Below are 17,730 nucleotides of genomic sequence, written 5' to 3'. Positions count from 1 at the left end.
ATTTATTTATTTGACATAGAGACACAGCAAGAGAGGGAACACGAGCAGGGTGAGGGGGAGAGGGAGAAGCAGGCCTCCTGCCCGGCATAGAGCCCAGTGTGGGGCTCAATCCCAGGACGCTGGGGTCATGACCAGAGCCCAAGGCAGAGGCTTAATGACTGAGCCGCACAGGTGCCCCGTTTTTTCTATGTTTTAAATAATAGATATTTAAGATAGGAAAATGGGACCTGAATCGAACTTTTTCTCACAATGGACTAGGATATATTTAATTTTAAATTTAGGAGGCCAAGAAAGACCAACTTGAAGAACAAGAACCTAAATAGTACTGACTTTAAATTAATTTTAACCTAAACTAAATCAGGGAAATTGGGCCAACTAGTTGAAACTATTATTTTTTCCCAAAGGGTCAGCTTATACTGTTTGAAAGTGCCTCTACTGTTTGCAAGTGATCAAAACTTACACCAAATTATGAAATAAAGCATGCCCATGCCACCATTTCAAAGTACCTGATGGTTTAATTAATGATAACTTAGTTCTGAGTTAATATCCTTGTCTACATTTGCAAAATGTATTTATTTCACTCATTTGTGGCTCTAGCATTGAGTTATAATAGTACTTCAAAGTACCTGATCAGAAAATCATTGTGTTAGAGCAGATACGAAAATAGAACATATTACTTTTGATCTGCAGTCTTCATGGTAAGCCCCCAAATACTTTGGAGATAATATACCAGCAGTGGTTAGAGTCTAGTGTAAAACAGGTGTGCTGGATGCAGAAGACAAACTGAAATCAGTACATATGGACTTAATCTAAAATCTTACACTAATTCTTAGAGCTGAAAAGGACTTTAAAATCTGTCTGATCCTATTCTTTTTTTCTTTTTTAGAGATTTTATTTATTTATTTGACAAACAGATCACAAGTAGGCAGATAAGCAGGTGGAGGGAGAGGGGAGGAAGCAGGCTCCCTGCGGAGCAGAGAGCCCATGACCTGAGCCGAAGGCAGACCTGAGCCGAAGGCAGAAGCTTTAACCCACTGAGCCACCCAGGCGCCCTCATGTTTTAATTTGTTAAGGTCTGTAGTCATAAAAATGGTTATAGGATGGCACCCCACATACCACAATGGGAAAACCTTTTAGTTTTATTTTTTATTTTTTTTAACATTTTATTTGTTTATTTGACAGAGAGAGAGAGGGAACACAAGCAGGGGGAGTGGGAAAGGGAGAAGCGGGCTCCCTGCCGAGCAGGGAGCCCAATGTGAGCCTCGATCCCAGGACCCTAGGATCATGATCTGACCGGAAGGCAGACGCCTGACGACTGAGACACCCAGGTGCCCAGCCTTTAGTTTTAATACAGTGGTTTTTGTAACTAAGATTTAGAAGAGGAGGCATATATATTATATAATTTTAGCAAACATTTATTTGTACTTTCCATGTACCAGGCACTCTTCTGAGTGCTTTAGATTCATAAACTCAGTGTATTATCACAACAGTCCCATGAGATACACTATATGATTAACTCAATTTTTCAGGTGAGGAAATTGAGGCATAAAGAGATTATATAACTTGCTCAGGGACTTAAGCTATTATTAAGTGGCAGAGTTGGTGCTTGAACTCAGACACTGCTGCCAGGGTCCATGCCTTCAACCTTTCTATTAAGTCAAAACCACCTAAATAGCACCAAACTAGGCAAAAAAAAAACTAGTGGGAAAAAAATCCCACGTTTCTATTGTTCTTGGGTCTTCTGTGTAGGATGCAATTAATGATTCTGTTTTTTTAGGCTGGGAAATATGAATTCATTTAGATACATGTAGAAGCTAGTGAGAAGAGAAACAGGTACAAAACCCAGTCATTAGGTGAAGTCATGTACCGTAGTGATAGGGCATTTATGTCATTAGTCTGGCAGTCCCCTTCACTCCAGTATTTTAAATAATTCCTAAACGTTTCAGAAATAAAAGGGTTTTAGAGACAATCTGGTCTTTTACTCCCCTATTCTGTTCCCCTAATAAAAAAAAAATCTTGGGGCACCTGGATGGCTCAGTGGGTTAAGCCTCTGCCTTCAGCTTAGGTGATGATCCCAGGATTGGGATCGAGCCTCACATCAGGCTCTCTGCTCAGTAGGGAGCCTGCTTCCTCTTCTCTCTCTCTGTCTACCTCTCTGCCTACTTGTGATCTCTATTTCTGTCAAATAAATAAAATCTTAAAAAAAAAAAATCTTGGGGCGCCTGGGGGGCTCAGTGGGTTGGGCCGCTGCCTTCGGCTCGGGTCATGATCTCAGGGCCCTGGGATCGAGTCCCGCATCGGGCTCTCTGCTCGGCGGGGAGTCTGCTTCCTCCTCTCTCTCTCTCTGCCTGCCTCTCTGCCTACTTGTGATCTCTGTCAAGTAAATAAATAAAATCTTTAAAAAAAAAAAATCTTGGTGGGTGGATCTGTGGGGTGCTTGGCTGGCTCAGTCGGAAGAGCATGTAACTCTTGATCTCGGGTTTGTAAGTTCAAGCCCCCAGCATAGGGTGTAGAGTATACTTAGAAAATCTTTTTTTTTTTTTTTAGATTTTATTTATTTATTTGACAGAGAGAAACACAGCAAGAGAGGGAACACAAGCAGGGAGAGTGGGAGAGGGAGAAGCAGGTTTCCTGCCAAGCAGGGAGCCCGATGTGGGGCTAGATCCCAGAACCTTGGGATCATGACCTGAGCCGAAGGCAGAGGCTTAACGACGGAGCCACCCAGGTGCCCCAGAAAGAAAATCTTTAGGAAAAAAAAGTCTGTTAATGAAACAAATGTCTAAAAAACACCATGGTCTTATAACTACTACAAGGTATCCCCCCATATCCTAACCTTCTGAAAATCGGATACTCTTAGTACAGTAGTAGGGTTGCAACTGGATTTCTGTTTGAGGTTAAAGCTGAAAAGGGAAAAGCAGTTAGGAGCTGTTACCCTAAGCCTATCAACAGGAGTTTAAATGTAACTGGTAAGGGGGAGGAAGGATAGGCTTGGTATTTAATTGAACTCCAGCCATACAATCTTGTTTTGATAAAATTACTAAATAACTTTTACTGTAAATCACTGGGGCATGGACTTGTTTTGTAACTCCTGGCATGTGATTTCTACATAGTAGGTGCTAATAAGGGTTTACTCTTATAATTGTTCTCCCAAACTGTCTCACAGAAAATGCCCGTTTTGACACAGCAGTGCTTTCTATTTCTTGGCATTCCAAGTAAGTGAAAATTAGAAATTTGAGGAGCCCAAAGGCAACCAAGGTATATTAATTAATGGAATTCAGGTTATTTACAGTCACTTCATGCCATTGTGCTTGGTCAGCATCATCCACAATTGTACTTGATGAAAGTTGTCAGTATACAAATAATTTGGATGTAGAGGCATTGACCATTTCAGAATGGTTGTGATGTTTTGTTTTTTAATTTACATACCAAAAAATCCACTCTTTTGGGAGTACAGTTCTGTGAGTTGTGACAAATGCATACTGTCGTATAAGCACCATAACACTGCTACCTCACAGTTCCACCACCCCCAGAGTTTGCTTCATGCTGTTCTTCGTTGTCCAGCCCTAGCACTCTAAGCCACTGGCAGCCACTAACCTGTTTTCTCCACCCATATCGACTGGCCTTTTACAGAGTGTCATTCATATAAATGGAATCATACAGTAAGTAGCCTTTTGAGTCTTGCCTCTCACTTAGCATACGCACTCGAGATTACCCATGTTGTTGCATGGATCAGTAATTGTTCCTTCCTACTGCTGAGTAGTATTCTATTATATGGATATATATTCTTAGTTTATCCACTCATCAGTTGAAGGGAATCTGGATTGTTTCCACTTTTTGGCAGTTAATAATGTTGTTATAACATTCACGTACCGATTTTTGTGTGAACGTGTTTTCATTTCTTTAGGGTAAATAACTAGGGGTGGGATTGCCGGATCATATGATAAGTATATATTTAGCTTTGTAAGAAACTGCCAAGCTGGGGTGCCTGGCTGGCTCAGTCAGTTAAGCAGCTGCCTTCAACTCAGGTCATGATCCTGGAGTCATTGGATCGAGTCCTGAGTCAGACTCGCTGCTAAGCAGGGAGTCGGCTTCTACCTCCCCTCCTCTACCCAACTTGTGCGCTATCACTCACTCTCTCAAATAAATAATATCTCTAAAAAAATTTAAAAAATTAAAAAAATCCTGCTAAACTGTTTTCCACAGAGATTGCACCATTTTAAACATTCACACAGAAATGTATGACGGTTTCAGTTGCTCAACATCCTCTCCAGCACTGGTTGATTTTTTAAAAATTTTAATTATTCTAATAGTATTTAGTACTCATTTCCCTAATTGCATTTCCCAGATGACTAATGATACTGAGTATCTTTTCATGTGTTTATTTGCCATCTGTTTATCTTAGGTGAAGGATCTGTTCAGATTTTTTGCCCATTTTTTAAATTGGTCTTTCTCTTATTGTTGAATTTTGAGAGTTCTTTATATATCCTGGATACAAGTTGTTTGTCAGATATGTGATTTGTAAATATTTTCTCTTAGTCTATGACTGAGAGAGCAGGAGTTTGCATTTTGATTAAATCCACTTTTTTCTGGTAGAAAATAAAATAAAATTTTATTATTATTTTATTTTCTCTTTAAGATTTTATTTATTTGACAGAGAGACAGTAAGAGAGGGAGCACAAGCAGGGGGAGTGGGAGAGGGAAAAGCAGGCTTCCCACTGAGCAGGGAACCCGATGGGGGCTCGATCCCAGGACCCTAGGATCATGACCTGAGCCAAAGGCAGATGTGTAAGGACTGAGCCACCCAATCACATACTTAAGCAGTTTCTTTCTTTTGTGGATTGCGCCTTTGGTGTTATATCTAAGATTCCTGCGCTTACCCAAAGTTACGAAGATTTTTTTCCCTACACTTTCTTGTAAAAGTTTTATGGATTTACATTTTTTTAAAAGATTTTCTTTATTTGACAGAGAAATAGCAAGAGAAGGAACACAAGCAGGGGGGAATGGGAGAGAGAGAAGCAGGCTCCCCAGTGAGCAGGAGCCCAATGCAGGGCTCGATCCCAGGGCTCTGGGATCATGACCTGAGTTGAAGGCAGACGCTCAATGACTGAGCCACCCAGGCACCCCTCTTCCTCGTTTTTTAAAAACATCTTTATTGAGATGCTATTCACATATCATACAATTCACCATTGTCAGATGTACAGTTCAGTGGCTTTTTTTTGTACACTCATGCTTGTGCAGCCATCACCATAATCTTATTTCGATTATTATTTTTTTAACAGACTTTTTTTTTTAAGATTTTATTTATTTATTTGACAGAGATCTCAAGTAGGCAGAAAGGCAGGCAGAGAGAGAGAAGGAAGCAGGCTCCCTGCTGAGCAGTGAGCCCCATGCGGGGCTAGATCCCAGGACCCTGGGATCATGACCTGAGCTGAAGGCAGAGGCTTTAACCCACTGAGCCACCCAGGCGCCCCTAATTTCGATTATTTTTATCCCCCCTAAAATGAATCCTCTGCCATTAGCAGTCAGTCCCTAATCTTTTCCCCCATTCTTCAGCCCTATAAATTTTTTAAAAAGTTTTATTTATTTAAGTAATCTCTACACCCAGCACGCAGCTTGATCTTATGACCCCCAGATCAAGAGTCACATTCTCTTACAACTGAGCCAGCCAGGCATCTTTTATTCAGCTTAATATTTTCATGAGTCTTATTCTTTTCCAGTGTATTTCGTTTTGTGGTTATACCCAAATGTATTTAACTATATCACTTTTTAAAAGAAAGATTTTATTTATTTATTTGACAGAGACCCAGTGAGAGAAAAAACACAAGCAGGGGGAGTGGGAGAGGGGAAAGTAGGCCTCCTGCTGAGCAGGGAGCTCCATGTGGGCCTCAAAACTAGGACCCTGGGATCATGGCCTGAGCTGAGGGGAGATGCCCAAGGACTGAGCCACCCAGGCACCCTCACTTTTTTTTTTTTAAGCTTTTATTCCTTTTATTCATTTATTTGACAGAGACACAGCAAGAGAGGGTACACAAGCAAGAGGAGTGGGAGAGGGAGAAATAGGCTTCCCGCTGAGCATGGAGCCCAAAGTGGGACTTGATCCCAGGACACTGGGACCATGACCTGAGCCAAAGGCAGATGCTTAACTGGCTGAGCTACCCAGGCACCCCTAACTATATCACTTTTTTTTTTTTAAAGATTTTATTTATTTATTTGACAGAGAGAAATCACAAGTAGGCAGAGAGGCAGGCAGAGAGAGAGAGAGGAGGAAGCAGGCTCCCTGCTGAGCAGAGAGCCCGATGCGGGACTCGATCCCAGGACCCTGAGATCATGACCTGAGCCGAAGGCAGCGGCTTAACCACTGAGCCACCCAGGCGCCCACTATATCACTTTTGATGGACATTTAGGTTGATAATCCTCATATGTATATTTCTATTTACATAGATGTCCAACTATAAATTGCTAAAGATTGAACTATGGGATCAAACCAACATATGCTTTTCTTTTTTCTTTCTTTTTCTTTCTTTTTTTAGAGAGAGTATAGGTGCCAGTGGTGGGGGAGGGGCAGAGGATGAATGAGAGTGAGAATCTTAAGCATGCTCTATGGGACATGGGACTTGATCTCATGTCCCTGAGATCATGACCTGAGCCAAAATCAAGAGCTGGATGCTCAACTGACTGAGCCACTGAGGTGCCCCAGTACATGCTTTTCTGATTTTGGTAGATACTGCCAAGTAGCCCTTTGTAGAGACCTAACTAATTTATATCCTCCACCCCACTCCCAAATCCAACAATGTGTGAAATGACTGTTTCTCTATAAAACTTTCAAATGGGCACCTGGGTGGCTTAGTGGGCTAAGCCTCTGCCTTCGGTTCAGATCATGATCTCAGGATCCTGGGATCAAGCCCGGCATTGGGCTCTCTGCTCAGTGTGGAGCCTGTTTCCTCTCTTCCCCATCCACCCACCCCCCTGCTGCCTCTCTGCCTACTTGTGATCTCTGTCAAATAAGTAAATAAAATCTTTAAAAAAAAATAATAAAACTTTGTGGGCGCCTGGGTGGCTCAGTGGGTTGAGCCGCTGCCTTCGGCTCAGGTCATGATCTCGGGGTCCTGGGATCGAGTCCCACATCGGGCTCTCTGCTCGGCAGGGAGCCTGCTTCCTTCTCTCTCTGCCTGCCTCTCAGTGTACTTGTAATTTCTCTCTGTCAAATAAATAAATAAAATCTTTAAAAAAAATAATAAAACTTTGAAACAGTACTTATAAAACTTTTCCATCATTGCCAAAGGAGTAATAAATAGTTTCAATTTGCATTTTTATTATGAATGAAAATAAGGATCATTTCATTACTTTTTTTTTTTTAAAGGTTTTATTTATTTATTTGACAGACAGAGATCACAAGTAGGCAGAAAGGCAGGCAGAGAGAGACAGAGGAGGAAGCAGGCTCCCTGCTACGCAGAGAGCCCGATGCGGGGCTCAATCCCAGGACCCTGGGATCATGACCTGAGCCGAAGGCAGAGGCTTTAACCCACTGAGCCACTCAGGTGCCCCATCATTACTTTTTTTTTAAGGATCATTCCATTACTTTAAGAGCTATTTGCAGTCATTTTTTTGTTGTTTTTTGCAATTTTTCTTTTGGGTTGTTGGGTGTATATTGATGTGTAGGTATTTTTTATATGTGAAAGAAATTAGTTTTTTGTCTTTGATACATATTGTATGTATTTTTGCTAGTTTGTCTTTTGTCCTTTAACTTTATTATGTTTTTTGTCATGCAGACATTTTCATTTTTATTTAAAAATTTAATTTTTTTTTTCAGATATTTTTATTTATATGTGATTGAACACGTCAGTCTTTTATGGCTCCTGAGCTTTGTGTCATCTTTAGAAGGGCTTCTCTTTTCTTTTCTTTTAAAATGTATTTATTTATCTTAGAGAGAGAAAGAGACCAAGCAAGCATGAGTAGGTTGGAGGGGGGCAGAAGGAGAGGGAGAAAAAGAAACCCAAGCAGACTCTGATTGGAACCTGATGTGAGATTTGATCCTACAACCCGGAACTCAGGACCTGAACCAGAATCAAGAGTCAGATGCATAACTGACTGAGCCATCCAGGTGCCGCAAAAGTGTTTTTCACTCATGACTGAGAATAATTTTTTTTTAATTTTTAAAAATTGAGATAATCATAGATTTATGTGTAGTTACAAGAAATAATGCTTTGCTCAGTTTTCCCCAATGGTACATTTTGCAAAACTGTTGTCTGTTATGATAACCAGGATATTCACATTGATGTAATCTGTTAATCTTACTCAGATTTACCCAGTTTTACTTGTGTCCATTTACTTGTGTTCAGTTATGGATGTATGTGGATTAAGTCCTATACAACTTAGTCAGTTTTATAGGTCCTTTTATCCATCATCACAGTTAAGACAGTGAACTGAATCACTGTCCCTCATTTTGCCCTTTTATAACCACATCTGATTCCCTGCCACCCTGTCTCTGACAACCTCACTAATCTGCCCTCTATTCCTAAAATTTTATCATTTCAAAGATGTTCTATAAATGTACTCTTTAAAAAAAAGGGGGGGGATTTTATTTATTTGAGAGAGAGAGTGAATAAGAGAGAGAACACAGGAGTGGGGGCGGGGAGAGGTGACACAGTGCTTGATTCCAGGATGCTGAGATCATGACCTGAGCTGAAGGCTTAACAACTTAACCGACTAAGCCACCCAGGAGCCCCAGACATACTCTTTTTTTTTTTTAAAGATTTTATTTATTTATTTGACAGAGAGAGATCACAAGTAGGCAGAGAGGCAGGCAGAGAGAGAGAGGAGGAAGCAGGCTCCCCGCTGAGCAGAGAGCCCGATGCGGGACTCGATCCCAGGATCCTGAGATCATGACCTGAGCCGAAGGCAGCGGCTTAACCCACTGAGCCACCCAGGCGCCCGACTCTTTTTGTAATCTTTTGTTCAGCATAATTCTCTGGAGGTTCATTCAAGTTGTATGTATCAAGTTTTTTTCTTTTTATTGATAAGTAATTTTCCATGATATGGATATACCACAGTTTGTTTAATCATTCACTTCTTAAGAGACATCTGAACTGATTACAGTTGAGTATTACAAATAAAGCTACTATGATATTCATGTGCAGGTTTTGGTGTGAATGTAAGTTTTCATTTCTCTAGGATAAATGCCTAGGACTTGAATTGTTGGGTCATATAATAGTTGCATGTTGAGTTTTTTTTTCCTGAGTCAGATTTTTTTTTTTTAAGATTTTATTTATTTATTTGACAGAGAGAGAGATCACAAATAGGCAGAGAGACAGGCAGAGAGAGAGATGAGGAGAAGCAGGCTCCCTGCTCAGCAGAGAGCCCAATGTGGGACTCGATCCCAGGCCCCTGGGATCATGACCTGAGCCGAAGGTAGAGGCCCAACCCACTGAGCCACCCAGGCGCCCCTCCTGAGTCAGATTTATTGAGGTATAATTTGCATGCAATAAAATGTGCACATTTTAGGTAGACAGTTTGATGAGTTTTGATAAATGCATGCATCTGGGTAAGCATCACCCCACTCAGGATAGAGCGTGTTTACATACATACAAACTTTCCCTATCCACAGCACAAACTTCCCCCATGCCCCAAACTCTCTGCCCCATCTATTGCTAGAGATTAGTTTTTTGTTTTTTGTTTTTGTTTTTTGTTTTTTTTTTGACAGAGAGAGATCACAAGTAGGCAGAGAGGCAGGCAGAGAGAGGAGGATGCATGCTCCCCGCCAAGCAGAGAGCTACATGTGGGGCTGGATCCCAGGACCCTGAGATCATGACCTGAGCTGAAGGCAGAGGCTTTAACCCACTGAGCCACCCAGGTGCCCCTAGAGATTAGTTTTTAGATCATTAGACATTAGGATTTCATATAAATCATACATTGTGTATTCTTTTGGAACTGACTTTTTTTTTTTTTACTTAAATATTTTAAGTTATCCCTATTGTTACGTATCAGTGATTTGTTCCCTTCCCCCCACCTTTTTTTTTTTTTTTTAAAGATTTTATTTTTTTGTTTTGTTTTTTAAAGTGAGCTCCACACCCAACATGGGCCTGAACTCATAACCCTGATTTTTTTTTTATTTTTTTTTTTTTAAAGATTTTATTTATTTATTTGACAGAGAGAGATCACAAGTAGGCAGAAAGGCAGGCAGAGAGAGAGAGAGGAGGAAGCAGGCTTCCTGCTGAGCAAAGAGCCCGATGTGGGACTCGATCCCAGGACCCTGAGATCATGACCTGAGCCGAAGGCAGCGGCTTAACCCACTGAGCCACCCAGGCGCCCCATAACCCTGATTTTAAAATTGCAGGCTCCGGGCACCTGGGTGGCTCAGTGGGTTAAAGCCTCTGCCTTTGGCTCGGGTCATGATCTCGGGATCATGGATCAAGCCCCCCATCAGGCTTTCTGCGCAATGGAGAGCCTGCTTCCTCCTCTCTCTCTCTCTGTCTGTCAAATAAATAAATAAAATATTTAAAGAAAAATAAAATTGCAGGCTCTTTGGGACACCTGGGTGGCTCAGTCAGTTAAGCTTCTGACTTGATTTTGGCTCAAGTAATGATCTTGGGGTGTGGCCCTGTGTCCAGCCCATGTTCAGTGCAGGATCAAGCCCTGTGTCCAGCCCATGTTCAGTGCAGTCCACTTGTCCCTCTCCCTCTGCTCCTCCTCCTCCCCCATGTACGCATTTTCGAGCGCTCTCTCTCTCTCTCTTTTCTAGATTTATTTATTTGACAGAGACATAGCAAGAAAGGGAACATGGACAGGGGGAGTGGAAGAGGGAGAGGCAAGCTTCCTGCTGAGCAGGGAGCCCAGTGTGGGGCTCCATTCCAGGATCCTGGGATCCTGACCTGAGCCAAAGGCAGATGCTTACCAGACTGAGCTCAGGTGCCCCTTGATACAGTACTATTAACTGAATTCAGATCACAGTTTTCCCATTTTGTCTTTATGTCTTTTTAGGCTCTTCTATGACAGTACATGAGTAGATTTTTTTTAAAGAAACTGCAAACTGTTTTGCAAAGTGGCTATACTGTTTCCTTTCCTAGTGGCAGTGTACTAGTGACCCAGTTTCTCTTCATCCTCGTCAGCATTTGGTTCTATCGTCGTTTTTTATTTTACTCATAGGTGTGTGGTTTTATCTCATTGCAGGTTTAATTTGCTTTTTTTTTTTATGACTAATGATATTGAACATCTTCATGTGCTCTATTTGCCATCTGTGTATCCTCTTTGGTGAAATGTCTGGTTGTGTCTTCATTTTGTGATTGAATTAGTTAAAAAAAAAAAAAGTTGAGTTTTGAGAGTTCTTTATAATTTTAGATACTAGTTTCATTTTTTTTTTAAGATTTTATTTTATTTATTTGACAGAGAGACAGCGAGAGAGTGAACACAAGTAGGGGGAGTGAGAGAGGGAGAAGCAGGCTTCCAGTAGAGCAGGGAGCCTGATGCGAGACTCTGTCACAGGACCTTGGGATCATGACCTGAGCCGATGAAGGCAGACATCCAACGACTGAGCCATGCAGGCACCCCTAGATACTAGTCTTTTGTTGGATATGTAGTTTGTAAATATTTTCTCCTACTCTGTAGCTTGTCTTTTCATCCTTTTCACATGGAACTTTCACAGAAGAAATTTATTTTAATTTGATGAGGGCCAATTTATCAGTATTTCCTTTTACTGATTGTGCATTTGGTGCCAAATCTTAAGAATTCTGCCTAGTAGAGCCCAATGCTTTTCCTCTGTTTTTGTTTTTTTTTTAATATTTTATTTATTAACAGAGAGAGAGATCACAAGTAGGCTGAGAGGCAGGCAGAGAGAGAGGGGGAAGCAGGCTCCCCTCTGAGCAGAGAGCCTGATGTGGGGCTCGATCCCAGGACCCTGAGACCATGACCTGAGCTGAAGGCAGAGGCTTTAACCCACTGAGCCACCCAGGTGCCCTTTCCTCTGTTTTTTTTTTTCTAAAAGTTTTATAGTTCTACATTTTACATTAAAGACTGTGATCCAGGGGTGCTGGGGTAGCTCAGTTGTTAAGCATCTGCCTTTGCCTCAGATCATGATCCCAGAGTCCTGGGATTGAGCCCCACATGGGGCTTCCTGCTTGGTGGGGGACCTGCTTCTCCTTCTCTCTGTTGCTCCCTTGCTTGTGTTTCTTATCTCGCTGTGTCTCTCTCTGTCAAAAAAATAAATAAAATCTTTAAAAAAAAAAACTGTGATCCATTTTGAGTTAGGTTTTGTACAAAGTGAGAGGTTTAGATTTCAGAATATTTTTTTAAATCTCCTACATTCTAGTATATTATTTTATATTTAAGGTTTAAATATTTGATCCATCTGAAATAGAGGAGTGCAGGGGCACCTGGGGGGCTCAGTCAGTTAAGTATCTGTCTTCAGCTCAGGGTCCTGGGATCAAGCCCTATGTCGGGCTCCTTGTTCAGTGGAATGCCTGCTTCTCCTTCTCCCTCTTCCATTCCTCCGGCTTGTGCTCTCTGGCTTTCTCTCTCTGTGTTGAATAAATAAAATCTGGGGCGCCTGAATGGCTCAGTGGGTTAAGCCTCTGCCTTCGGCTCAGGTCATGATCCCAGGGTCCTGGGATCGAGCCCCACATCGGGCTCTCTGCTCGGCGGGGAGCCTGCTTCCCCCTCTCTCTGCCTTCCTCTCTGCCTACTTGTGATCTCGGTCTGTCAAATAAATAAATAAAATCTTTAAAAAAAACAATCTTCCAAAAAAATGAAATAGAGGAGTGTATAAAGGGAGGGATATATGTGTGTGTGTGTGTGTGTGTGTGTGTGTGTGTGTGTGTATATATATATCTCCTCTCATTCCAGGTAGATCACATATTTAAATTTTGAACATGAAACCCGATTCAATTATCTGCCTTTTCCCTATTGATAAATGCTATGAACATTAGCATATAGGTTTGCCTGGGAGCACAAGTTTTCATTTTTATGCAGGAGATTTGATTTATTGTCCTTAATTGTGGTATAATTTATATACAGTAAAATGCACAGATCTTAAATATTCAGTGTGATGAATTTGACATCGTATAAACCCATGTAATTATCACCCATATGAATATGGTGTTTTATTTATTTTTTTCCAAAGATTTTATTTATTTGACAGAGAGAGAGAGAGATCACAAGTAGGCAGAGAGGCAGGCAGAGAGAGAGGAGGAAGCGGGCTCCCCGCTGAGCAGAGATCCTGATGCGAGGCTCCATCCCAGGACCCTGAGATCATGACCTGAGCTGAAAGCAGAGGCGTCAACCCCCTGAGCCATCCAGGCGCCCCTGATTATCGTGTTTTAAATCTAACCAAATAAAGGTACAGTTTAGGAAACTAAGGGCAGTGTCTGGTAATGAGTGGTTATCATATGCTTTCTTTTGTTTTGTTTTAATGGAAGAGTAGTTCGCTTTCCCAGAATTATTGAAAATGCAGAAGTATTGTTTGTTTCTCAACAAAACAGTAAAGTACAGTCCAGTTTCTGAGGGAGAAACTTTGATTTTTCTTACAATGTACAGATTCCTCTTATATCATTAGTAGCCATTGGAACTATTCCTTAAGGCTAATTCCTAATTTGATAAATGATTATCCATATTTGGTGCTGTGTAGATAGGCTATATTTTTGTCTACAGGTCTTATTAGAGAAATTCCCATTATACAGAAACCTCTGTTACAAAAAGAGTCTTCTGCTTATTTTGAGCAATACTCAGTCCTATTTGGGAAGTCCCTTGTAGGTTGTGGGAATGTTATTTGAAAGGTATAATGTTCAGTATGGTGAACATACTGATAGTCTTTAATAAGGCTCTTTCTTAACTCGCTGTGGGGGAATAGTTTGGTTTTATAACATTACAGAACTATTACCATGTCAACAATTTTTCCCTATCCTGATTCTTCCATTGATGACATTTGTGGGTAAGGGAAAGGGAGGCAAATGGTTAAAAAACAAGTGATCCTGATGCTCTGCTGTCCCCTCAGCTGCCTCTTGGCCAACAAGTTTCTCTTGGTCACTTAACCAGTAAGTAGCTAGTTGCTTTAACTTATTTATTTTTAAAGTATTTGTTTCAAGATTTTATTTATCCATTTGATAGAGAGAGACAGTGAGAGGGAACCCAAGCAGAGGGTGTGGAAGAGAGAGAAGCAGGCTTCCTGCTGAGCAGGGAGCCGGGTGCAGGACTCTATCCCGGGACCCTGGGATCTTGACTCGAGCCGAAGCCAGATGCGTAATGACTGAGCCACCCAGGATCCCCTTATTTTTAAACATTTTATTTATTTATTTGAGAGAGAGGGAGAGGGGGAGCACAAGTTGGTTTTATATACAGTATAATGCACAGGAGAGGCAGAGGGAAAGGGAGAGGGAGAAGCAGACTCTCCACTGAGCAGGGAGCCTGATGCAGGACTTGATCAAGGGCCCTGGGATTGTTACCCGAGCCAAAGGCAGATGCTTAACAGACTGAGCCACCCAGGCGCCCCATACGCTGCTTTTATTAAGGGCAGACCAGAAAAGGTCATTTCTCATATTAGAGAGTTAGACAGCTTGTTGTGGAGGAACGCAGCAATACGGGGCCAGAGTTGACAGGTGCAGATGCTCATTTAGGTTGCTAAGCTTCACCAAGTTCTGAAAACCACTGTTGTGATTCCTGCAGGTTCATTTCACAGTTTTGGCCAGTGAAGTTTTCATATGCTGCTGGCTTACCCTACCAATAGAACATTGTTTTATTGGAAGAGAAGCTACATTACTATAATTGTCATTAATTAATTTTAGAGGTTGTGTATGAAAGAGATGGAGATGTTTTCCTCAGTGTGCAGTATGAATAAGGAGACAAGAATAAGGATGTTGTTTCTCCACATCCGGTTTGCTTGGATCCTGGTCAGTGAAGATGTGCCAGGCCACGCAGCCAAAGTGCTGTGGCAAGGGTGGTGGTTGATGCCAGTTGTTTATTTACAGGTAGCTTTTGAAAATGGCTGCCTCTCATTTCACCGGGCTCACAGCCGTTGCTGATGTAATTAAAGATCTAGACACTCAGATAGCTGTAAGTAAGCTCGTTGAGGCCACTGTTGGTGGAACTTGGTAAATGTGCTTCTGATGTTGATGACACCAAAGCTGCTGTCCTCATGGCTTTAAAATTTAGGCATCTTGACTACTCTGGGTTTGGGATTCTGCATGTACTTAAAGATTGTTAACACTCAAAAAATGTGCTCTTGATGACAAAGAACAGCTTACTTTTAACAGTTGCTAAAAACGGTGTTTTTTAGACATAGACCTGACATAGATGTAAGCATGTTTTGAAGTGCCAAAAGGAACTAATCTATTTTCTTAAGTTTTGTGACTGGGTTTTAAGTGTGTGATTGTGCCATGATTTGTTTGAATATAACATAATTTGCTGTTCAGAAATAAGGCATGTAGTACTTAACCAAATATTCTATTTTTACAAAGTCTTCAAAAATGTCTTACTCATTCTAGTCTATTTTTGTACATAAGATTTACCATTTCATTTACTTTCTTCCTTATTTAATTTTGTGAACTATTTCATTTAGCTTTTGGAGACAAGATGGTTTCTAAATTTGAGGTGAGAGCAGTGAACATTCTTCATTCCCTCCATTTTTAATGTGTAGGTGTGAATGTTCACTATCCCAGATATCCTGAAGACCCTGCAAGTCTGACAGACCTTATACAATTTTACTTTCAAACCTTATCCTTTATTAAAGATGTTTCTGGAGCTAGTTCTCTTGTTTTCCTTCTACAGCTGATTGGCCTTGGTCCTCACAGCTCCAAAAAGAAACAGGACCTCGATAAGCTCTATGAGCTGAAGTCCAAAGCTCGACAGATTATGAACCAGTTTGGCCCCTCAGCCCTAATCAACCTCTCCAATTTCTCATCCATAAAACCGGAACCAGCCAGCACCCCTCCACAAGGCTCCATGGCCAATAGCACCACAGTGGTAAAGATACCAGGCACTCCTGGGACAGGAGGGCGTCTCAGCCCTGAAAACAATCAGGTATCATCTCTTACTTTTTGCTCTCCCTTGGCATCTCTTACGTTATTTGAACCAGTAATGCTTTGAGAGATGTCTATCTCAGATGCTGCCTCTTCCTCTCAGCTGAAAAAGAGTCTTTTCCCTCCTTTGGACTTCTAAAGTTCCTTATCAGATTATCATGTACAATGTTTATCAATGTTTACTCTGTGGTATTTATGTGTGAGTGTGTATATGTACATACATTCATACACACACACTAACACATGTTGCCTATGACAGGTTTTTATATATGTATATATAAAAATATATACGCTATATAATTGTTAAATAAAATAATGAAATAACTAATGGATTCATTATTCATTATTCCTGTAATAAAAGCATTATTGCCTCTGGTCTTTTCTCCTTCTAGTTCATCCAGCTGCTCCATTATTAACTTTGTGCACTAATTCTAAAATCTCCCCCCCCCCCCATGCCCTCTCTCCCCCACTTTCTGCTCATGATTCTGATTCTGCCCTCCGGAGCCACAAGAGATAAGAAATAAGTATAATCTCTTGTCTGGGATTTATAGGCTGGATAGAATAGGAGGGAGAGACATTTCAAGAGAATGGGGTGGGGGACTAGCAAAGGTGAATGGGGAGGGTTGGGCAGACATTTGGGAAGCCAACCTGTGTTGAATGTGGAGTCTTTTGGAGAACAGGAGGTAACATTACATAGGCAGGATTATGGCAGAATATACTGCGCATATGCTAGTCAGTCTCCTTTGAAACACTTAGTCATTAGACAATCTTTGCAAATATTTAATAGACGAGTAAGTAATTCTAAAAGTCATATGTCTTAGGATTATCTTGGCAGTAAGTGGACAAGAAAGGTAGAAAGGGGGTGCACTGAGAGGAAGACCAAGTCTAAGACTTTTGCAGTAAATCAAGACATGGAATGAAGGCTTGCCTTAAGTGGATTTAATAGTAGAATGCATAGATCTGACACATAATTAACAAATAATAATTTTAAAAATTTGTTTCTTCATTTCCAAAATTATACATGCATGCTTATCACAGAAACTTTAGAAATACAGAAGAATAAAGAGCCCATAATTCTACCACCACCCCAAAATAACTATGGTCAGCACTTTTTTTTTTTTTTTTTAAAGATTTTATTTATTTATTTGACAGAGAGAGATCACAAGTAGGCAGAGAGGCAGGCAGAGAGAGAGAGGAGGAAGCAGGCTCCCTGCCAAGCAGAGAGCCCGATGCGGGACTCGATCCCAGGACGTGAGATCATGACCTGAGCCAAAGGCAGTGGCTTAACCCACTGAGCCACCCAGGTGCCCTATGGTCAGCACTTTAATGTACGTCTTGATTATTATTTAATGGCATATGTATATGACATGACATTTCCTTTATGAAAGAGAAGTCACAGCTTCATGCACTTATACAAATATTATACAGAGATGAACACATGTTCCCTGCCATCAGGGAGCTTTCAGCCTATTAAGCCAGGAACAGGCAAGTTTATAATATATGCAGTGACAGAGGGGGCACAGGATACCCTAGAGGCCAAAGGAGGAAGTGGTTCCTTTTACTGGGTGGGCTAGGAAAAGCAGAAAGAAGCCACCATGGACAGAGCAGATAGGAAAAACATGTCCAAAGACAACAGAGGCACAGTACAAGTTACAGTTATCAGATAATTGCAAATTACTTAATGTAGAGGGAGGGTAAGGCACAGTGAGCACAAGAAGCAGAAATAAAC

At 41.2% G+C, this 17,730-nt stretch overlaps 1 protein-coding gene across 1 annotated transcript in view; it reads left to right on the top strand.

The window, feature by feature from the left end:
• Window positions 1–17,730, top strand: part of TAF12 (TATA-box binding protein associated factor 12) — a 38,995-nt gene that overhangs the window by 2,398 nt on the left and 18,867 nt on the right. The window contains exon 2 of the mRNA XM_059375946.1: window positions 15,751–16,002. Coding sequence (XP_059231929.1) covers window positions 15,835–16,002 — 168 coding nt within the window. The 5' untranslated portion in view covers window positions 15,751–15,834. The remainder of the gene's footprint in view (window positions 1–15,750; window positions 16,003–17,730) is intronic.

This window comes from Mustela nigripes, chromosome 14 (genome assembly GCF_022355385.1).
Source record: "Mustela nigripes isolate SB6536 chromosome 14, MUSNIG.SB6536, whole genome shotgun sequence".
Classification (NCBI taxonomy): domain Eukaryota; kingdom Metazoa; phylum Chordata; class Mammalia; order Carnivora; family Mustelidae; genus Mustela; species Mustela nigripes.
The sequence above is the reverse complement of the archived record's forward strand: the minus strand, read 5'-3'. Positions and strand labels throughout refer to the sequence as shown.